Here is a 22,397-nt window from a genome sequence, read left to right as displayed (position 1 = left end):
TCAACAGCAGCTGTTAAGCACTAGAGTCACATAAGTTACACCAGAATGGGCAAATACTGCCCAAGTAAAATTCTGTTGTTAAAGCTGAAACAGATTTAAAGCCATTGAAGTTCAAGCACAGGATACAAATCTTTTGAAGCCCCATCTGTTTGTGTTTGAAATATGTGACCTTTCTTCTAACTTGTGGTCTTAAACTTCTGTTTTACAAAATCCAAAAGGAAAATACAGAGGAAATCAATACAATAGAGGTTATATTAAATAAGAGTAACAGGGCTTCCCTGGTGGCGCAGTGGTTGAGAATCCGCCTGCCAATGCAGGGGACACGGGTTTGTGCCCCGGTACGGGAAGATCCCACATGCCACGGAGCAGCTAGGCCAGTGAACCATGGCCACTGAACCTGTGCGTCTGGAGCCTGTGCTCCGCAACGGGAGAGGCCACAACAGTGAGAGGCCCGCGTATCGGAAAAAAAAAAAAAAAATAAATAAATAAATAAATAAGAGTAACATACAAAGCTATAATTAAGATGAATTAAAGAAAGCTAAAACATTAAAATTGTAAAACTTGCTTGTCACTTGTTGGAGCCAGCCCTACACTAGGAGTTAGGTAATATATACAATTATTTTCAAGTAGACTACTTTATGTTGCTCTAACATGTTCTTTTTATCAGTGCACTGTTAAGCTAATCAAAACTCTACACATGTATATTCCCTTACATACACACTACCACTACCTGCAAAGCCATAATTCTCAAATGACTTAGTGAGTGAAAGGAAATAAAAAGCAGAGAAGTAACATATTAAGGAGAAATAATGGGAATTAGAAGATTCATGCAGTTCAGCTCTTTTAATCAGCCAGCCAGCTTGCTAGCAACAAGAGATAGTTTCCCTTGAGGAAGGTCCTGTGGAGTGGGAATGTGGTCACCAGTCACCTCTGTCTGATCCGGGGCTGCAGTAGGAACTTGCTTGTTCATTTTTGTTTTAGCCATGTTGTAATCCCCAATCAAAATATTTTTGCCCTTTCTGCAATCTTTCCTTAAAAAATCTGAACCTCCAGGCTTTTGTCCCAGATGAGGGTATCTTGCTTTTAATTTTGCTTCTTCAGCTTTCTCTGAACTAGTCACTTTGTCTTCCATTTCCTTTTGCTCCTCCGCGGAGGCTGGAAGTCCTCGGGGACTTCCGCAGACATACTGCTCCCTCTTACCCGGCTTCTCCCCCAAACTATTAATTGTTTAAGGAATAAAAACACTATTGTAGTTATAATGATCTTATTCTTGAGAGATATATACTTAAATATTTAGGAGTGAAAGGTTATGTCTCCAATTTGCTTTTACACAGCTTAGCCAAAAACCCTAACCATATATATACGCATATACATATGCATATTTTAAAAAATTCTGTATACATCAACATACATAGCATAATCTTAACATTTGTTGAATTGGGTATATAGTTTGTTCATTCTACTATCCTTTCTACTTTTTGATGTATTCGAAATGCTTCTTCATAGAAAATTGGTGAGGGGGAAGAAATACTGTACAGACTCTGGGCCTCTCCTCTGGCATCCAGGTCTTTTAAAGGACCCTAGATGACTGATATACCTTCAGGAATGAGAATCACTGATCCAGTGCCCACACTGAGCCTGAAACTGAGGTCTGAAGAGTTGAAATGACTTTCTAAGGGACAGAACAAAGACTAGAATTCACGTTCCTTGGCTTCCAGTCCTGTGTTCCTTTCTTATAGATCCCCAAAAGGAATTTCCTAAATAAGAAACCTTACTTTCTTGAACACCTGAAGCTCCTGTTTGTCAGCAGCTGAACTGCACAAGGTAAGGAAGGGTTTGGGCACCTAGAGGGTGCTCAGTTGCTGGAATTAAGTTATGGGGGAGAAAAAAAACATTAGAGGTACTAAGGGCAAGGACAGTCCTAATTTTAAAAATTGTGTTGTATTGGAGACCTACATTTTCTCTTTTTAATAATTTTATTACTTGCAGTGAGGATGATCCATGAGAACAAATCTTTCGCGTTTGTAAAATTTAATATATAGGTAAAATCACAGATTAGAAAAAAATCCTGAAGTCCTGATTATTGGGAAATGAGGTTTTCGGCTGAAGTACCTGGTGTTGAAGGAGCCCAGGTTCGTTGCAGAGAGGTGAAGATTGGAAGATGGCAAAGTGGTTAGGTCTCAATGTCTAGAGGGAAAGGCATGAGTCTTTGCAGTCAGACAAAATCTGGGTTCAAATTCTGACTCTGCCGTTTACTAGTTTTGTGACATTAAGCAAGTTATGTCAGCGCTCCCAATCTCAGCTATTCGGTCCCTATTGCCACGCAGGTGTTTAGATACAGCGGTTAACAAGATGCATAGGGCCCTGCCCTCCTAGAAATCCAACATATAATTAAGGAATCGGGATATTCAGGTGGAGGTCTCAATTCTGGAGGGACTGAGAGTAGATGTTAACTAGGTGGAGATGGAGATGGGCCAGAGGAGGCAAAAGAAGGCAAAAAATTTAAGAAAATAACGCGGGAGCCTGATAGCCTGAAGTGGCTGAGGAACATAGGGAGTTCCTGGTGGCTTTAACGTAGGCGGCTGCGATTATTTATGAAACATATAAGGAAAGTACCTAACTCTGACCCAGAAGTAGGAGCCAGGGTCTGGCGCGCGAACCCCGAACGATAACGAAGTCCCTCTCCAAAAGGGGAGGTGACTTCACACTCCAGCACCACGAAAGAGACACCTGGAGCGTAAATATCATGGGATGTATGCACTTTCAGCCCTGAGATTTACGCAGGGGGCGTGGCTTCTGCGCACTTCCGGAATCCTCTTCCGGAACAGGCCTGTGCCCCGGAAGCAGTTATTTGTTGAGGGAATTTGGACCTGTTTCCGAGGTTGCTTTCGCCATGTTCCTGTCCGCGGTCACCTGTAAGTGGGGCTGCAGGCGGCGGCAGGGCCTGCAACGGGGGCGGGAGGCTGTGACAGGCGAGCCCCGGGATGTTGCGGGGTGGGGTGCGCGCGCGGGTCGGGAAGCTGCCGCTGCGACTTCCCAGGCCTTCAGGACTACAGCGCCCGGCATGCCCCGCGCCGCGCTCACTGCGGGGCTAGTGGGTCTCGGGGGTCTGCGGCGCTGGTTCTGGGTGAGTTGCGGTTCGTTCGGACTGTAGAGTCAGCCCGGTAGGAGTGGGGCGCTTTCCCCCGCCCTCTGTAGCGGTGTGTCAGCAGAATCTCCGGACGTGCTAACTGGGGAAAACCTCTAGTTCAGTCGTTTAGAACTCTAAAGATGAGGAGCAGTGATTGACTCTAGGTCTTACAGCTGGGCTGGGAAAGAAGGCCTCTGGCTCCCAAGACAGTGTTCTTCCATGCACCAGGCCGACTTCCCGGTTAGAGTTAGTTTCACTTCTCCACCTGATGTGATGGTTGTTGGAGTTTGCACAGGTTAACTTATCAAACAAGAGGCTTGTTCTAGTGCAAATGTTTGCACCTTAGAAGAGGAGCAGGTGGAGCAGGTCTTAGTTTAGGAAGATTTAAAAGGAAACCAGTCCAACTGAAAAGAGACTGCATAGCATTACATCCAGAACTGTGGTGGTCTGATTGGATTTTTAAAAAGCTTCTGTAAAATCCTAACGGGATCCCTAATAGCTAGGGAGTAGTTACTTGAGTGACAATTTATGGCCTACTTCATGATTTAAATAATTTTGATTATCCTGACGTTATATGAGCTTTGCATAAGCAAGATAATAAATCATTATTTTTCTTTTCTCTTTCCTCCCTACAAATAAGTTGCCAAGAACAAGTCAAAGTAAGTAAAAGTTTTTCTCTTTTTTTTTTGTTTTGTTTTGTTGTTTTTGTGTTACGCGGGCCTCTCACTGCTGTGGCCTCTCCTGTTGCGGGGCACAGGCTCCGTACGGACGCGCAGGCTCAGCGGCCATGGCTCACGGGTCCAGCCGCTCCGCGGCATGTGGGATTTTCCCGGACCGGGGCACGAACCGGTGTCCCCTGCATCAGCAGGTGGACTCTCAACCACTGCGCCACCAGGGAAGCCCAGTTTTTCTCTTTTTAAATTTCACTTGTTTATGTTAGATTCATCAGTCCCACTGCTGCCAATGAATCCTTATGTTAAATTAAGCATTTGGCTTCAATTTCCTAAAAGTTGATTTGAGGATTAGTTACTTGATGAATTATTTTGGCCCTATGAACTATTTCAAAAAATATTTTCCCTCCTTCCCAACTGACCTACTTAAGTGAACATTCAAATAATTTACTAAAAGTTGCACTCGCTGTCTTGTTGCTAAACAAATCATCAGGGTCCCCGTGCTCTCTTTGGACGACCACTGCAATTCTGTTTCCTCAAATTGAGGATCAAGGGACGTTTGTCTGGAGCCCAGTACAGGAATCTAGCAGAACAAGCTGTGATTTGACTAATCGACAGAGCCTGTTTTATTGAGTTTTGTAATCCTTTGCCTTCATGGTATAAGCATTTCAAAAATAGCAAAGGCTAAAGAGTCCATGCTGTACCAGGGAGACTATAAATACCAAACTGGTATTTCAAAATAAACTTTGTAGATAATAACCGAAGTAAGATTTTCTGTGTTAAAAATAGAAGAATTCTAAAGCAGCCTTTGTTTACAACCCAAGACACATCACAAATCCTTAAAACTAGGTTTTTTGGATTAAAGTTAATGAAAAACATGTATGTTAGTGTTTTACCCTCAATATTTTTTATTGATTAATATAGTTTTTCCCACAATCCAGTTATTTATTTCCCACCTTCAGGTTCTGTAGGAATCTCCCATGCCTTCAGTTTCTTTAGAGATGCTCCCTGCCTGTAATGTTCTTTGAATCATTGTGTCATTTGCCTTACAGACCTTGTGTACACAAGTCACCTTCCATACTATTACTGTTAGTTCTCCAAGGTGCAGATGTGGACTTACAGGGCTTTGCATTTCCTATAGTGCTTTCCACAGAGTAAGCACTTAATAGATATTTGTTGAATCTTTTTGAATGAATAATTATTGTCTATCTTAATCAACAGATATTATATCCCTCTTAGTATGAGGCACTGTGCTGTACATTGAAAGGGATGCAAAGATGTGTAATATATCTTAGATATATTGTATATTTGAATGCTTCAAATTCTTTTTTGGAATTAAATGAGAAATCAAATAGCATGATCTACATAGGGAGACAAGACATGTGCAAGAGTAACAAATAGTATGAGGTATTAAAAGGTCCAGTGAGGCAAAACATGAACTTTAATGCTTTGGATGACTAGAACTTAAACAAAATATGAAGGGGAACAAGGTTTTGCGCATTGTCAATGTAAAAGTTCCAATACCTTTATTCTGTCCTTTCCTGATTTTACTCTTATTACTCATCCCTGGAAGATAGGGCTCTTCTGAGACAGCCATCTTCCTGACTGGCCAGCTAGGGTTACCAGTACTTTTTACAGTATTTTTCCCACTCCTGACTTCTGCTCTTTCTAAAAGGTGGGTGTCTGAGTCTATTCCCACAGTGTGGTTTGATTGTTCTTGTTGCTTTGGTTAGGTCATTACCAAGGCACCCTGTGTAATGGAACAAACCTTGGGAATCAGAACCATTCAGGCTGTGATTTATGGAAAAATAAGCTGTCTTAGAACTGAATTTAAGGCTTAAGTGATGTCTCACAAGTAATACTGCTGTGTAGGGTTCTCAAAATGTGCCATCCCCCCATGACTGATTTTATTCTGTTTCCTCAGCTTGTAACAACTTGCTTTTAAATTTTAGAACAATTCTGGTGAAAATGCTGAGCCAAGCTGGAACAGGTTTTTCCTTCAACACTAAGAGAAGCCGACTGCGGGAGAAACTGACTCTCTTGCATTATGATCCAGTAGGTAAGATTCAGAGAAGTTACTCCATAATAAATTCAAATGCTTTCAAGGCCTGGTGCCCTTTTGAGACGGATGCTGAACATCTTTGGCAGTTTTGTGGCCCCTTTGTCGTTATAGCATTCCAAGTACATATTGAAAGTTTACTGTGGTGCTAGTTAGAATCCCAGGTGCTGGGATATACAAAGACACAAGATAGACTCAGTACCTGTGGTTTTGGCACTTACAGTCTGGTTTTGGAAGGGAGAGAAAGGAAAAATGACAAATTATGCTAAGTGCTATGAGAGAAACAAGCAGGATGCTGAGATACAGGATGAAGTTGCGGGGAGGTGGATCTTACCTTAATCCTTTAGATAGGATAGTTGAGGGAAAGTCTATGCAGTAGGAGATAGTTAACCAGAGATTTGAAGGTGAGAAAGCAGCCATGTAAATAGAATAGGGGATATTGTTCTGGAAACAGAGAAGAGTGTCTTGAAAAAGGGAGGGAATGTTCTGCTGGGGTCATCTGCCCAACAGTGGCAAGTAATTAGGTCTAGATTCGAGTTAAAGGAGTATGCTGTCTATATATTAGAGCAGGAGGGTAGGAAATTTCATTTTCTGTTTTGTACCATCTGCTAAAACGCCATAGTAAGTGACAACTTTAAATGACCTTAGTGGATAGAAACATTTTTCTGAAAGAGACAAATGTTCCAAAGTCCAGATAAAAAGGGTCAGCACCCCGATTACTGTTGGTGGTAGCCTATCCTGTTTTTGGATTTCATGAGCCAATTTATGCAAAATTAACTAGCAAACAAAACTGCAGGCCATTCATCTCATTTTTGTGCCTTGGCTTCTAAACAGCCCCTTTATAATTGTTTCTTAATAATGGCTGTGCCGGAGCTTCTGGGTTGGTAATCACGTGGGGATTCTGGGAGACTGGCATGCTCAGAGAGGGCATGGAAGCTTCACTCCCCTTCCCCGTACTTTGCCCTGTGCGTCACTTCCATCTGGCTGTTCCTGAGTTACTATCTCCAGGCGGATAGTGTCGGAGTTGAGTTGAATTGTGAGACACCTCGTTGGTGATCAGAGTTGAAATCGGTGCTAGAATCTTATTTCTCCAAATTAATCCATTATATAATGAAAGGTAGGCACTTAATGTCATAATCAACATTTTCTTTAAGAACAAGACCTGATAGACTCACTTGTGGCCAAGATTGAGCAATGGGACCGAATTTACTTTCCCACTTGAAACTCAGCAACAACAAAAGGACAATATAGGCAACGAAAGACGGTGATCCTTGAGAGAAAGGAAACCAACTAGTGCTTGTGAATAACCAGACCAAATGGAAAATTCTGTCTTCTTTGTTTACCTACACAAGTCTTCAGGTCTTCAGATATGTGAATGCATAGTAACAGAAGCACCCATACTCTCCAGGCAATCTGAACCCCATTTTATAGGTTAGGAATCTGGTACCAAGGATCTTAATCAAGGACACACAGCTAAAATATGTGACAAAATACAAATTTGAACTCAGGACTGTCTGACTCCAAGTCTAGGCCCTGAATCACTCTACGTATGGATCTGTTGTCGAGAGATTTCATAGGAGGCTAAAACTCACTTACTGGTGCATGAACTGTGGTTGGGCATTAATGCGAATCTGACTGACAGCTACCTTACTAACTGCTTTCGGAGTTTGTAGGGAAGGTCTCACAACCACTGTTCATTATGCTGCATTCGTCAATGTCTAAGAAAAACAAAAATAATACCACCTTAAAAAAAACACAAGGGCTGTACCAATGTAAGGAGGCATTTAAAAAAGTCTCTGAGGGCTTTCCTGGTGGCGCAGTGGTTGAGAGTTTGCCTGCTGATGCAGGGGACATGGGTTCATGCCCCAGTCCGGGAAGATCCCACATGCCACGGAGCGGCTGGGCCCATGAGCCATGGCCGCTGAGCCTGTGCATCCGGAGCCTGTGCTCCGCAATGGGGGAGGCCACAACAGTGAGAGGCCCCATGTACCGCAAAAAAAAAAAAAAAAAAGGCTCTGAGAAGCCCAGTTGTCAGCCTAAAATAGGTATAAATTCCATTCTTTAACAGAAATAAAATTTCCTCCTGTTTTTTTGGTGTTAAAATTTCTGGTCATTCTTTATTATAAAAAGGGGATTGTAGGTTTGTACCTGATAATTAGGAGTCTGAATTTCAGGATGATATCTCATATGGTGGAAAAATTATTAGAATGATAAGGTATGTGTTTTAGTCTGGGTTGATATAACAAAGTACCACAGACTGGGTGACTCATAAACAACAGATCTTTCTCAGAGTTCTGGGACCTGGGACGTCTGAGATCAAGGTGCCAGTATGGTCGCTTTCTGGCAAGGGCCCTCTTCTAGTTCATAGGAGGGGGTTCTTCTTGGTGTGGTCTCACATGGTGGAGGGGCAGGCAAGCTCTGGAGTCTCTTTTATAAGAGAATGAATCACATTCATGAAGGCTCCACCCTCATGACCAAAGCACCTCCCCAAGGCCCTACCTCCTAATACCATCATCTTTGGAGGTTAGGATTTCAACGTAAATTTGGGGGAACGCAAACATTCAGACCATAGCAATGTGATATTGGATTGGTGTGGTGGTTTTCTCCCTCTGATTTCTTTGTATCAGCTGGTGAAAACCCAAAGTGATGAACTTTACAATAAAGTAGTTGTTTTTCTAACATTTTAGCTCCTTCAGAGTTTTTTAGGAACTTGTACAACATTAATAAATGTTGATTGAATAACCTTCTCTGATACTTTTAAGTGTGAAAATGTATTGGAATTTTCACTGTTAGTGTGGAGGTGTTAGGAACTTATTATTTGTCAGACTGATTTTAAGTTTTGAGATTGGGAAAGGATTCAGCCATAAACAGTTCTGACTGTAAGTTGAAAGCGGAAGAAAAGATTCATATATAAATTTCAAACAGATGATTAGAGCTTTTCTGATAAGGAATGGTCGGAGCCATGACAGCACAACTTTGTCTCTTCTGAAGAAGAGAATGTTCTGGGATAGCAGAGCACTTGGCTTTCTGCCCACTTACTGAATGCCGTGGAGGCTTGTGTGATGTTTGCCTTGCGGCCTGCCCCATTGCCCAGGGTACCAAATAGCTTGGCAGTTCTCCCAGCATATTTTACTGCAGTGAATAAATGGTTGGTTTAAGGGTAATGTTTTGCTTGTCTGCTTTATGAAGGAAATCAGGCAAGGAAACATGGAAAAATTCCCAATTATTTGAGTACTTTATGGTATACTCTATGGTTAGAACCAGCCTAAGTCCTTTCAAACTCCTTTTCCTCATATGAAACTAGATGCAAATTTCCCAGGTGGAAGGATTAAAGGCTGAGGCATAAGCTTATTAAACTTTGTTAAATATATGAAGGTTTATTATAAAGAAAATGAAAACTTGTCAGATTTAATTCCTTGGATGACTAAACAAGACAATAGACTTTAATTGAGGCAGAATAGATTTAGGTTAGATGTAGGGAAAGAACTTGACAGATTCATCTGTGAATTAAGCAGCAAATATTTTGACAGAAAATTAATTTATGTTTATGATTGTGGATAGCAGTGTGTCATTTCAGCTCATCTGGTACATACTGAGTGCTTGCTGTCTGGCAACCTGTGAGGGAGATGGCGTTATCCCTCTCAGGGAAGAAAACGGAAGGAAGAGTATTTTGAGAAATTTGCCCACGGACTCGCAGTAGATAAATGGTGGAGCTAAGGTTTGAAGCCAATCTTTTTGACTCCACACCCCATATTTTTTTCTGTTACATGGAGCCAAGTTAGTCTGTTTTCTTCTTCTTCTTTTTTAATCAGGACCTTCCCCTGCGGTCAACACTGTCATTCTTACCTCCTATCACCATTTCTACACACTGTATGCCCGGTCCTGTTTTAGCTCAGCCAGGTGCTGCTGCTGCTTCAGAGGCTAAACTTGACCCTCTCTGTGAGGCGTTTCCCTCACCATTCCAGTCCCCTTTGATCTTTCGGTTCCTGTGGGGCTTACTGGACATCCATACAGGCACCTCATGATACACTGCTATTAAATCAGGGGCTTTTACGCTTTCATAAATTCCACTTTGCCTAGCACAGTTCTGTGAACTTAAAATATTTATTCTTTGAATTAAGGGAAGGAATGTAGCAAGTAAATCAAAATTTTTATGAATAAAGCCTTGCTTTACTAATATTCATCAGTTACTTCTGTTCAAGGTCATTTAAATAATCTCCTGACTGGTTATCCATGAGACAAATTCTTTTTTTTTTTTATCCATTTTTTAGTTCCATGTAGAAAAACATGGGGGAAATATTTCTTGCAGTGAATAACATTGTCTGGTGGGAAGCTGTTTGGGTTTTTTTTTTTTTTTTTTTTGCAGTACGCGGGTCTCTCACCGCTGCAGCCTCTCCCGTTGCGGAGCGCAGGCTCCGGACGCGCAGGCTCAGCGGCCATGGCTCACGGGCCCAGCCGCTCCGCGGCATGTGGGATCCTCCCGGACCGGGGCACGAACCCGTGTCCCCTGCATTGGCAGGCGGATTCTCAACCACTGCGCCACCAGGGAAGCCCTAAAATATGTATTTTAAATTAACTTTATAGATAAAATTCTGTTGACTGGTTAATGGTTATTAATTTCAGCTGCCCATCAGAATCATCTGAGGGTTTTGAAAAAATACAGACTTCCAGTCCCCCTCTAGTTCTGCAGAATCAGAATTGGGGTAGAGGTGGAGGTAAGAAGTAGGAGTGTATTTAAATAAGCTCTCTAGCTAATTCTTAGTCATAGACAGCTTGGGAATCTCATATACAGGGTATCCATATTGATACAGAAGAATAACAAAAAAAGCTAAAATCTCTTTACGTGGTAGGCACAAGTGAGTTGCTGTTGTGTCTTAGTCTTTTGAGTTCCTGGATCTTCCTGGATGCACTATTTTTGTTTTTTTTTGGCAAAGAATTCAGGTGGTGTGTGTGTGTGTGTGTGTGTGACACAGAGAGAGAGAGAGAGAGAGAGAGAGAGAGAGAGAGAGAGAGATGTGTGATGTTAATGGAGTGCTATAATAGGGCATTACAGGAACTATGAAAACCTTATTGCCTAGCATCTAGTCTCTAATCTTTTATCCAGGCAGTTAGCATTTTTGTTTTGGGTGTTTCAGAGAACTGTTCTCTGTTATGATGTTTAAAATAATAAGATTTGGGTTATGATGTTAAATCTATTACCAAACTTGAAAATTTTTATTTGGGTATATGAAACCATTTCTGAAAAGTACAAGGTTTAATGTGTATTTACTCTTTCAGCCAGGCTTCCTTTTCTTCTGTGGTCTACTCAGTTTTTACTGCTCTTTTTCTGGAGTCTAGCTCTTGCTTTACTTCCTACAAGAGTGAACATTAGCTGGGTGAAGATGTTGTTTTTCATTTTTTTGCTTGTAATTTTCTTTTTTTAAATTTGATTATTTCACATTGGTTGAAATGTGACCTTGTGGGGTACCAAGGATGCCACTGATTGGCTGGTGCACCTTCCCTTGTTTTCTCCAGTCTTCTCTGATCTCTGGGATTGAGGAACTGAGTTAGCAAGCCAGCTCCATCCTCATGACAAAGGAAAGTAAAAGAAGAGAGGGCTCATGGTCTGATATGTATTTTTATTAAAAAATGGTGACGATACTTTTTAGTTTTCTGCTACAATCCTTTTTTCTCCTCCTACAGTGAAAAAAAAAGTCCTCTTTGTGGAACAGAAAAAAATACGCTCCCTCTAAACAATGGATTGAAAATGAATTTGATTTATAAATGAGAAGACTGAGGGCGGGATACTGATTCAGAAATTCTGCAGCATGTAATGAAAGAAGAGGAAATGGCATGGAATCACTGCCTCCTGTGATTTGAAGGCCATTGTGAAGGAAAACAATGCAGTGAAAGAAAGTTCTTCATATTAGGACATATATCATTGCATCACATTTATTTATCTTTCTGGATATTTTTATAGCCCTTAATAAAAATATTAAAATAGCCTGTACTATTGTCTCCTAGTGGTGTTTTCCCCCACTATTTGAAATTTTAAAAACTACATTTCTAAAAAATAACCATTGTTTCATATAAGAAAAGAAAATTTTCCATAGTGAGATTTGTGCAAGAGTTTCCAGTCTGTTCTTTCTTGTACTTCACAGAAAAGGCAGAGCCACAGTCCAGAGTGATCTTGAAAGAACTCCCATGCAATAAGAGATGGCAGCCGTGAGCAGGAATGGTAAGAAGGGAGCCAGCTGTAACACAGAAGAAACCAAGAGAACTGCTATTTTTGGTTTGTGCTTATATAATTATAAAAATGCCATTGGTCCATATTCTCAAACTCTTGTCTCCAAAGTAGTATCTAGGATTTTTAGGACAGCTTTGGACTGCTTTAACTCCTAGATTTTTTTAAAATAAGAGGCACTATCGTGTATTTCCATAAAGCTAATGGTTAGGGCTTCTGGGGCAGTGGTACCACACAGCTAATCAGCTTGGAAATCCTAGCAGATAAGGACTCCTGCCCTACCCAGATCTGTACACTTTCCCACTCAAGCTGTTGTTTACTACAGATTTTCAAAATTGCCCATTTTCTCCTTTACTTGTCAAATTTCTGGTTGAAGGTAAGGATCAGCTCACATTTTGAGCTCTGCTGGTATGTATCCTACTGCATTTATAGGGGAGAACGATAAAGTGTTCACCATGACCACAAGCATTAAGAAACCAATGTTGTTCCAAAATAACAGGTGTTCCTCCCTGTGGCCCAGTCTGTCTCCTGAGGAGATGTGAGTGCAGCTCTCTGGAAATGAAATTAGACAGTTGTTGAATCTTAGAGGCTTGTGGCATTATAGTCAATCAGCTATTTTTCTGGCATCTTTTGTTAAAGCTCTAATTCAAAGCAATACTGGGTGAGATCTTGGCTGATTTTAGATTGAAACTCTACATTGTGGTCTTGGGTTACAAGAAAAATCCTTCACCTGATCCTACCTAAGCCCAGTGTAAAGGGTCTGTGACATGCATGAATCACCTTTTTTTTCAAAAAACTTAGAATCTGGCTTAGCAAATGACTTGTGTATTCAGCACATGGGCTGAAAGCAGCCCACAGGTGGTATTTACAATTTAAAAAACTCAGTTGCTGATACCTAAATGTTGAAAGATTTCAATACACATCCAAACTTTGGCTTCCCTTGCAAAACCAGAAGCTTTGACAACACTAAAGGCAAAGCTGAATGTCAGCCGCCCCTCTTAGGAACTGCTTGCGTGGCCCAATTCATATGCCTCCTTCCCTTATTTAACATTCTCTGCTCTGACTCTAGACACCGTTGTATGCAACCTCTGCTCTGTGGTGCACATTATAACATCATGATGTGTTGGCAGTAGAGCTTGCTGGTTCCTGAATAGTGGTATTGTTTGTACAAGTCTTCGTTGTGGAATCCTTAATTCTGTCTAGTTGACTTTTGCATGAAAAGCAAAGAAATCATCATTATAAAGAAATAAATGAAGGCTTGAGGATGACTTAGTAAATGAATGTAGTATTTGCAAAGAAAGGAGAAGATGGCATAGTAAGTTGCTAGTTACGAGTGGCCATCCCCAAGTACACTTTATTTCCAGGTATATTTATTTTGGAGTTAATAGCAATCAAAACAGATCAAGGGGCAGGTCTTTTTTGTATGGATAAGATGACTTGTGTTCCTATAGCCTGGACACTGACTGCTGCGATGAAATTGGATCTCTTGAGCATTTCTTCCAAGGACAGATTAGGGTAGTAAGCCAGGTAGAAGGCCAGCGCTCCCACAAAACTGTCACCAGCGCCCTGTAATTAAAAGCACAGTTGTAGAGAAAAGCATGTAGCCATCTGTCGCCCAAACTGTATTTTCAAAATATTTAAGTACACTTTTTATTTTAAAATAGTTTTAGATGTACAGAAAAGGTACAAGGATAGTAGAGAATTTCCATATACCCCACATCTAGTTCTGTAAACATCTTATATTATTATGGTACATTTGTCACCACTAACGAAATAACAGCATTATCATATTAACTGAATTACATACTTGATTCAGATTTCACTAGTTTTGCTTAATGTGTTTTTTTCTGTTCCAAGATCTCATCCAGGATACCTGGATTACATTTAGTTGTCATATCTCCTTCGACTGCTGTAGGCTGTGACAGTTCCTTAGACATTCTTTGTTTTTGATGACCTTGATAGTTTTGAGGACTGGTTGAGTATTTTGTAGAATGTACCTCAATTTGGATTTGTCTGTTTTTCTCATGATTAAGCTGTGTTTACGGTGTTGGGGAGGAAGACCACAAAGGTGAAGTGTCATTCTCATCATGTCACATCAAGGGTACCTACTGTCAACATGACTTATCACTGATGATGTTAATCTTGAGCACCTGGCTGAGGTAGTCTTTGCCAGGTTTCACCATTGTAAAGTTACCTTCTCTTTTTATACTTGCTCTTTGGAAGCAAATCACTGAGTATAGTCCACACTTAAGGGGTGGGGAGTTATGCTCTACCTCCCTGAGGGTGGAGTATCTCCATAAATTATTTGGAATTCTTCTCTATGGGAGATTTGTTTCTTCTCCCTCATTTATTTATTCAGCTGCTCATTTATATAAGTATGAACTCAGGGATATTTATTTTATTCCTTAGGCTATAATCCACCACTACATTATTTATTTTGCTGCTCAAATTGTTCCAGCTTTGGCAGTTGGGAGTTCTTTCAGTTGGTACTTGTGTCCCTTTGACATACTTCCATCGTTTTATTTTTTGAGCACTTTCTTATTTTCTGACATCATAAGATGCTCCAGGCTCATCTTGTATATTCTCTGCCCTAGCCCTAGAATTAGCTGTTTCTCCATTAAAAATTCATGCAGAACGTGGTGAGAGCCATTCAGATGTTATTTTCAAACTAAATGTAGGGTCACATAAGGCTTAGTCCCATTTCCCCTGAATCTCCAAAGGCCCAAGTTGGTGAAGGCCATATAGGGACCCATGGAAATAGAAAATGCCAAACAAAGTCTGTTGACCTCTGCCTTCAGGTAGGGCAGTACCTAGTCATGTGTTCATCCAACACATGTATTTAAAATAAATATGACGATACAATTTCACTTGAAAAATCATTCTGGTATTTAACAGCTTTCAGGGTCACTTTCCAGTTTTTCCCAGTTTGTTGCCTCCTTAGTCCCAAGAGCTTTCATAACAAATCTTGAGGCTATACCTTGGTATGCACGATTGTTTCAGTGGCAGTTTAAGTATTTACTAAGCTGTGTGCCTAGCACAGTGATGGGTACTTGAAAAAGAATAAAAGCAATTGTGGATTAAATGCTAAATAGTATGGCAGAGTTTATAAATACTGTTGAATTTTAAGGAATGGTTGAAGAAAGCCTGCCTAAGGGGAATCCTTAGGAAATGAGACAGATTTATAGAGAGAAGGAAAGCCTCAAAGAACAAAGATATAGGAGGAGGAAGGAACAGAGTGAGCTCATGAGACGGTGAATGGCTTTAAGGAGAATGACGTTTCCCCTTGTTTACACAGATAAGCAGTCATATTCAACTTGCCAGGGAGTCACAGTAACTCAGGTGTGAATTCAACACTTTCCTTCCTCCCATGAATGTTTTCTGAGTACCTAAAATATGTCAAGCTCTATGCTAGGTGACTTACGACTGTTTATTAAGTGTTTCCTGAGGGAAACAATGGAGAAAGAAAGAGACAGACATGCCCTCCCTCAGTTTACAACACAGCAATGTGACAAGAGAAAGGTCTGAAACCAGAGAAATTATGAGCTGGGTGGAGGGTGTATTATGAAAACATGGAAAATACTACAACATATGAAGAGTTATGGCAAACTCTAAGATTTCAAGTCTTGATTCCTCCTTACATCATACACAAAATTAAATTCCAGGTAGGTTAAAGGCTTGAATGTAAAAAATAAAACAGTAACATAGTATGAAAATTTAGATGAATATTTGAATAATTGCAGGCAGGGAAACCACGAGCCAGTCAGTAAACCCAAAAGCCATAATGAAAAAAAAGATTAGATTTTAATTTTAAAAAATTAAAAAATATATGTCCAAAGACACTGTAAATAAAGCCAAATGGACTTCCCTGGCGGTCCAGTGGTTAAGACTCCATGCTTCTGCTGCAGTGGGTGCGTGTATAGGCCCTGGTCAGGGAACCAATATCCCGCATGCCGCGCTGTGCGGCAAAAAAAAAAAAAGATCCAAGTTAAAAAGCACAAATTTGGTGAAAATTCTTGTAATACATATGACATGTTCCTGATACTCAAAGAACACCTTGAAATTGCTGGGAAAAAGACAAATGCAGGATACAAATGGACAAAGTATATAGGTCTGCAATTTCAGAAAAGGAAATGTAAATGGCCAGTAAACAAACATGAAAAGATACTGAGTTATCAGCTGTTAAGTAAAATGCAAATTAAAATAATATTTTTTACCCATCAGATTGATAAAATAGTAAGATTGATAGCAAGAGCAGCAAGATGAAGATGGAGAGGACAATGATAGTCTCATATATTGTTGGTAGGAATGTGGAAGAGTTATACAGTATTTGTTAAAAAATGTGTGTGTCCTTTGATTTAGCAGTCCTGCTTCTGGAAATCTACGGAAGTGAAAACTCCTATAATATTGGGATATGTGCTCAAAGATGCTTATTGCTGTATTGTTTCCAAAGGCAAAACACTGGAAATAATGTGATTTTCTATCAAATAGGAGAATAATCTCGTACATTTGTATTATGGAAAAATATGCAGCTATTAATACGAAAAGGTTAGCAATACATGCACATACCTGGAGAAATGTCCATTAGTTAAGCCAAAAAAAGATTTCAGCATCATGATCTATAGGAGGTTGCGGGGGTGGTGGGGGAAATGGAAGAGAGAGGAAAGAAAACACCTGTGTTTATGAGTATGTGTGTATTTTTTTTAAGAATACAGAGAAAAATGAAGAAGGATTTGTATCAAATTGTTTTTTTAATTAGCTAATTTATTTGGCCGCGTTGGGTCTCAGTTGCAGCACGCGGTCTCTTCGTTGCGGCATGCAGTCTTCTCTCTAGTTGTGGCGTGCAGGTTTTCTCTTCTCTAGCTGTGGTGCACGGGTCCAGGGCCCGTGGGCTCTGTGGTTGTGGTGTGCGGGTTCCAGAGGGCGTGGGCCCTGTAGTTTGCGGCACGCAGGCTCTCTCCTTGAGGCGCGCGAGCTCGGTAGTTGTGTCGTGCGGGCTTAGTCGCCCCGTGGCATGTGGGATCTTAGTTCCCTGACCAGGGATTGAACCCATGTCCCCTGCATTGTAAGGCGGATTCTTTACCACTGGACCACCAGGGAAGTCCCGAGAAGTTTTTAACAAAGGAAATTTTACCAAAGAAGTTAAAAAAAAAAAATCAGGATCCGTCACTGTGTGCATTTGCAAATGGGCCAATTTCAGCCTCTGCATGATTTCCCTCTTTTTCTTAGTTAAGTGGACATCTACTACAAGTCAGGGTGAACTGAATTGGGAGAACCTCTTTCCTGCATTTGGAAATACCCCATCTCATTGAGGCAATTTCCTTTGCAACTAAGGACTAGGCAGTGACACCCTCCTGAGAGTCCAGGGGCCTGGGAGGAACATTTTCTGGCTGTGACAGTGACTGCAGAAAAACTGAATTCTGGGATGTTAGTGGCAGCGTTGTGATGGTGTCCAGTGCCCCATGTCAGTAACACAGCTGGTCGAGTTTTCAACCAAGAACCTTGATTGAGGCAATCCCGTGTATTAAACTCCTCTGAGAGGCCAGAAATCTTGTCTAGTTCTTTCCTATCTGATGACTCCCCAGAGCTATACAGTCCTTAAAAGTAGTATGTGCTCAATTAATGACTGCTGATGGGCCAACAGCCGCCCCAGTCTCCACCTTCTCACCGGAAGTGAGATGGTGGGGGTAGGGGTGGTGGTCCATATTCTTCTTCACAAAGAGGGCAGCAGTCTCGCCTCATTCCCAAAACACAAGGAAGTAGGGAGACTCCTGGGGCCATCAGCTCAAAGATGTGAAGTCCGGTGAATACTATTTTAAAAGTCATATTACATCCAATAGTGGAAAAGCTCTTTGAAATTTAAGAGTGAAAAGGTAGAAAAGTACTACTTAACTTTCACCAGAGAGTGTAAGGGAAAGAAAGGGAGTGGGCCTACAGTCTGGTACATCCTGAAAACTGTGAGGGCAGAGACCATGTCTCTGTCCCCTGTGTCTCTTCCACTGCCTCACCCAGCGTTTCGAGCTGGCCTGACTCATGGCCCTGGTTCCATCGTGTTTTTCTCTTCCAGTGATCTCTTCCAAGGGGGCCAGATGTCCCTTGCTGAACTCCATGTGACTTTCTTTTGTGTCAGTGAAAATGGAGGTTAGGTTGCCACAGCCCAGAGTTACTTGATAGTCTCATTGTTGAATCTATTTATACCACAGGGCTTTCAAATGCCAATAAATTACTCGGCTGTTGATTCACATCTTCAGTATAACTATTTTTATACACGGGTTATAACTTTTTTTTTTAATGGAAAGTGCTTTAAAAGTAGAAGCTGTATTGTATCACTGTGATTTTCCTGTAAGTAAAGTACTTTCCAATCAATCATTCTTGGAATAATGGAATAGTTCTTATTGATACAACATGATGGATTTAACCTTTTACTGAAAATTATTTTTGTGCCAAAAGGGGTGATGGCATAATTCATCTTTCTTCAATAAAAATACCCACGTGGCTACTATTCATTGCCTTCTCACAATAATTGCCTCTTAAGGAAGAGCCGCTCTTAGAGAATGGATGTGGCATTCTGAAATTCCTGCTCTCCTGAGGGCCTGCACACTCCTGGGTCCTGTCCTGAGGGGTTCTGGCCTGTGGGACCCAGGAGGCAGATGGATTAACAGTGAAGTGGAAGGAGCAAAACACACCCTATGGAATACCCGAGCCCTCTGGTGGGGGCCTGGGCGAGGGCGAGGCACCCTGCAGGGCTGGTGGCGTAGGGATGACACGGCGGTGGCAGGTAGCGGGGAGCCTGGTGGGTTTAAAGCAGCTGGTGAGAGGACCCCAGGGGGAGAATCTGAGAGGTGGGTGCTCCGAAGGACAGCACCTAGAGCCGGGGTGTGGGGTTGTGGGGAGGCAGTGTGGCCCTGGGGAGGCTGGCTGCTCATTTCCCTTCTCCTCCCTTTCAGACCATCCTGTCTGTCCAGCTGCCTGCACTCCCTGCCCCCTCCCACAGCCCCTTGCCTGCCTGAGCCCTTGACCGTGACCCCGGTCTGCTCTCTCACTGAACTTAGCAGCTCATGTCCCAGTCTCTCAGGGCTCTGCTCTCTGAGGAGAGAGGGAAGCACAGTGATAAACCTCTTGGAGCTGGCAGGCAACGCCTGAAGATGGCTGCAGCTGCCACCCCAGCAGAACATACCTACATGCTGAGTCAAGTCCAGGTGGTCCGCAAGGGCTCTTCTGGCTGAGGTTCTGCTGAGAGTCATCCTCTCTGCTGGGCACTGTGCCGCTTATCGCCTTTGTTCCCTAAGAACCCTGTGGAGGTGGGCGTAGCTGGGCCTGCAGTGTCTGGTCATACAAGGTGGCTCTGCACGAGGGTGCCCCAGTGATGGGGTGACTGTGGGTCTGCAGGCCGTGCTCAGCTCCCCAGGCTGTGCCTATTCAGAGAGGCGCCTTCTAATTTGCACAGAGTGCCATGGGGGCTGGCAGCAAGCCTGGGGATCCTTATTTTAAAGCTGAGGAAACTAGGATTTAAGGAGGTTATTAAGTAACTTGCCCAAGGTAAGACTAAAGGTGGTAAATGGCAGTCAAGATTGTACCAAGGACATCTGTGTGGAAATCTAGCAATAGAGCAGGTGGAGAAGCTATTTTGGGAGAAAGATTGGGCTTCTGGCTACTGCTCAATTTTTCCTGTTTCCCCACGGGAAGGGCTTATGTTTTCTATAGCGATGAAGAATTACAGGGATGAGAGTGAAGACGGTGAATCTTTAATGGTGTCCCTCTGTATGGGATCCCGTGTCCCTCTGTGTGCTTGGGGCAGGAGCAGAGAAGAGAATGGGAACCAGAGTTGCCCTGGGCAGGTGTGGGGGAAGAGGGAAGATACAAAGGGAGTAAAGATTTCAGGAAAGAATTACCAGATGGGGCTTCCCTGGTGGCGCAGTGGATAAGAATCTGCCTGCCAGTGCAGGGGACACGGGTTCGATCCCTGGTCCGGGAAGATCCCACATGCCGCGGAGCAACTAAGCCCATGTGCCACAACTACTGAGCCTGCGCTCTAGAGCCCGCGAGCCACAACTATGGAGCCCACATGCCACAACTACTGAGCCCACGTGCCACAACTACTGAGCCCACGTGCCTAGAGCCCGTGCACCGCAAAACGAAGAGTAGCCCCCGCTCGCAGCAACTAGAGGAAGCCCGCGCGCAGCAAAGACCCAACACAGCCAAAAATAAAAAAATAAATAAATGAATTTATTAAAAAAAAAAAGAAGAAGAATCAGATGAATAACCAGAGAGTCTAACCCTGGGTGAAGAAGGAAGAGAGGTCAGGAGGGAGTCAGCAGGTCAGAAGAAAATGGAGGGAACTAAGGAAAGTGAGAACACAAGTGTAGGAGAAGAGGTGAGAGAGCTGGTTGTGGTTAGAGTGGGATGTGAGGTTTATTCCCACAGGACTGAAGCCGTGCCAGGTACTAACCATTTCCTGGGAGTCGTCATGGGAACAGGAGGCTGGAGTGGAGGTGAAGAGTACCTGGAGGTGGGGGCACCTTGGAACTGTGAGTCTTGGTGATGGTTCATCCTCATGGTACTCAGGTCGTCCTATGATGGTCGCACTGGGGGGATGTGTGGGGAGAGAAATGGTGATGTAGATGCCAGGCTTAGATAAAGAGAGAATGACCAGGAAAGGAGCTTGAGGCTTTATAACTGAATTGTATGAGCCACGAAGATGCAGGAATCTCTTCAGCAGGGTAGAGGAGGGATGGCTGGAAGCTGCAAGAATGTGCTTTGGATCAGGGGCAGCTTTCACCTATAAGAGCTGTATGGGGAGGTAAGGATGTAAAAGAGCTGACTTATGAGGAGCAGGACAGGTTTCGAGGGGAGAGAAGCACAGAGCGGTAAGGCACCTCCCGGGTCCCTGTGTCTCTCTGACCCTCCTTCTTTGTCTCTGCCACGGTCTCTCTTCCTTCTCCCCCACCATCTGTATTGGCATTGCCTCAGGTTCTGTCCTTCACCCACTTTCCCCTCATTTCCTGGGTGTGTCACATACTGTGCTGTTATGGTTCTGACTGCTCTGAATATGAGGAGTCCTAAGTCACTGTCTTTAGCCCACACTCTCCTCTATCTTGGGATCCGTTTATCTTAACTACCGTGAGTCACCTCGACCTGCCACAGGTCTCTTGCAGGCAGTTCTAACTCAACATACCCGAATCGAACTCATAACTCTGGCTGAACATGGGCCTCTTCTTATCTTTTCAGTTTGTGGCAACTCCACCCTGAAAATCTGGGGGGTCTTCTGGATAATCACCAGTTGCCGAGTTTAAATTCTAAATATTTTGCTAATCTGTCCTCTCATTTCATCCTTACCCCATTGCCCTACTTCATGCTCACATCACCTCTAAAGGACCATGTTAACTTCCTAACTAGTCTCTCTGTCTCCAGTCTGGCCCCTTCCACTCCATCCTCCTTACTGCTGTAAGTCAGGCCACCTTACTTCCATGCCCAAAGCCCTTTGATCATTTCTCATCTTTCTTAGGGTAACATTTTAGCTCCTTAGCACAGCACGTGAGGCGGCTCCTGCCCACCTACCCAGTTTCAGCTCTTACTTTTTCCTACTCATGCCTGTAACCACGGGTCTTCATTGAGATATCTCCCCTTGAACTCATCCTTAGACTAACTCCTACTCCTCTCCTAAAACTCAGCTCAGTTATTAACTTCATATATTTGCTGACTGGCACCATAATCAAAGCACTGTGTTTTCCCTGATCCCACGAGTCTGGATTAGGTGCCCTCCTAGATGCCCCTGCTCTCCTCTGTGGCCTTCATCACGTCCACACCCTCAGACCAGTGCGAGGCCAGGCTCGCCGCTGAAATACAGGCTGACTGAATCGAGGGCTATCAGGAGGCAGGGTGCTGAGTGATTAGGTGAGAAGCACAGGTGTCCCAAGAATGCCCTGGAGGAGGGAGGATAATGAGACAGACTTGTGAAAGTCCTAGTCTGCCAAATTCCAGTTGATAGAAAAGTGGGTGAATTGTAAGGCATGATTGGTATTAATTGTGGCTGCGGGGAAAAAAAAAAAAAAAAAAAACAAACGCCATGTGGTCAAAGTCCCCAAGGTAAGAACTTGTCAGGCGCCTACAACAGAAACCCAGATGATTTTGCAAGAATGATGTCATCGTGAGGCTTCAGTTGTTAGGAATCCTTACCCACGCTGGATGATTCATCACCCAAACTGCCAAGGGACCCTAACAGTTAAAGTCCTTGCATTCCTCCCTGATTTGTTAACATATTCCATCTGACAAGTAGATACCACTTTCCTTTCTTTTCAAAACCTCTCCCTACACAAA

At 42.7% G+C, this 22,397-nt stretch overlaps 3 protein-coding genes and 1 pseudogene across 10 annotated transcripts in view; 2 read left to right on the top strand and 2 right to left on the bottom strand.

The window, feature by feature from the left end:
- Positions 1–791: 791 nt before the first annotated feature.
- On the bottom strand, positions 792–1,185 carry LOC131765675 (cAMP-regulated phosphoprotein 19 pseudogene; annotated as a pseudogene).
- A 1,642-nt stretch (positions 1,186–2,827) lies between these two features.
- MRPL33 (mitochondrial ribosomal protein L33) lies at positions 2,828–11,849 on the top strand. The gene is made up of 4 exons (XM_067007890.1): positions 2,828–2,915; positions 3,771–3,789; positions 5,754–5,860; positions 11,543–11,849. The coding sequence occupies exons 1-4, from the start codon at positions 2,894–2,896 to the stop codon at positions 11,590–11,592; spliced, it is 198 nt and encodes a 65-aa protein (XP_066863991.1). The 5' UTR covers positions 2,828–2,893; the 3' UTR covers positions 11,593–11,849.
- Positions 11,850–12,005: 156 nt separating this feature from the next.
- Positions 12,006–22,397, top strand: part of BABAM2 (BRISC and BRCA1 A complex member 2) — a 512,794-nt gene continuing 502,402 nt past the window's right edge. For both annotated transcript variants that reach the window (XM_067007881.1, XM_067007880.1), the window contains exon 1: positions 12,006–12,077. The gene's annotated coding sequence lies outside the window, so the exon portion shown is untranslated. The remainder of the gene's footprint in view (positions 12,078–22,397) is intronic.
- RBKS (ribokinase) overlaps positions 13,404–22,397 on the bottom strand; it is a 90,638-nt gene continuing 81,644 nt past the window's right edge. For 5 of the 7 annotated variants that reach the window (XM_059079507.2, XM_067007888.1, XM_067007887.1 and 2 more), the window contains one exon: positions 13,404–13,649. In XM_059079507.2, coding sequence (XP_058935490.1) covers positions 13,485–13,649 — 165 coding nt within the window. In that variant the 3' untranslated portion in view covers positions 13,404–13,484. Of the gene's footprint in view, positions 13,650–20,529; positions 22,111–22,397 lie in introns of all 7 variants that reach the window. The other 2 variants (XR_010835598.1, XR_010835597.1) reach the window with 2 other exon arrangements.

The sequence above is a fragment of the Kogia breviceps genome, chromosome 11 (genome assembly GCF_026419965.1).
Source record: "Kogia breviceps isolate mKogBre1 chromosome 11, mKogBre1 haplotype 1, whole genome shotgun sequence".
NCBI lineage: Eukaryota > Metazoa > Chordata > Mammalia > Artiodactyla > Physeteridae > Kogia > Kogia breviceps.
This window is presented reverse-complemented; position numbering and strand designations above follow the sequence as displayed.

Bases quoted from the DNA above. Each gene is read 5' to 3' on its own strand.
- MRPL33 (XM_067007890.1), top strand. From the start codon at position 2,894: ATGTTCCTGTCCGCGGTCACCT. The intron at 5,861-11,542 runs GTAAGATTCAGA...CTCCTCCTACAG, and splicing joins CTTGCATTATGATCCAGTAG to TGAAAAAAAAAGTCCTCTTT.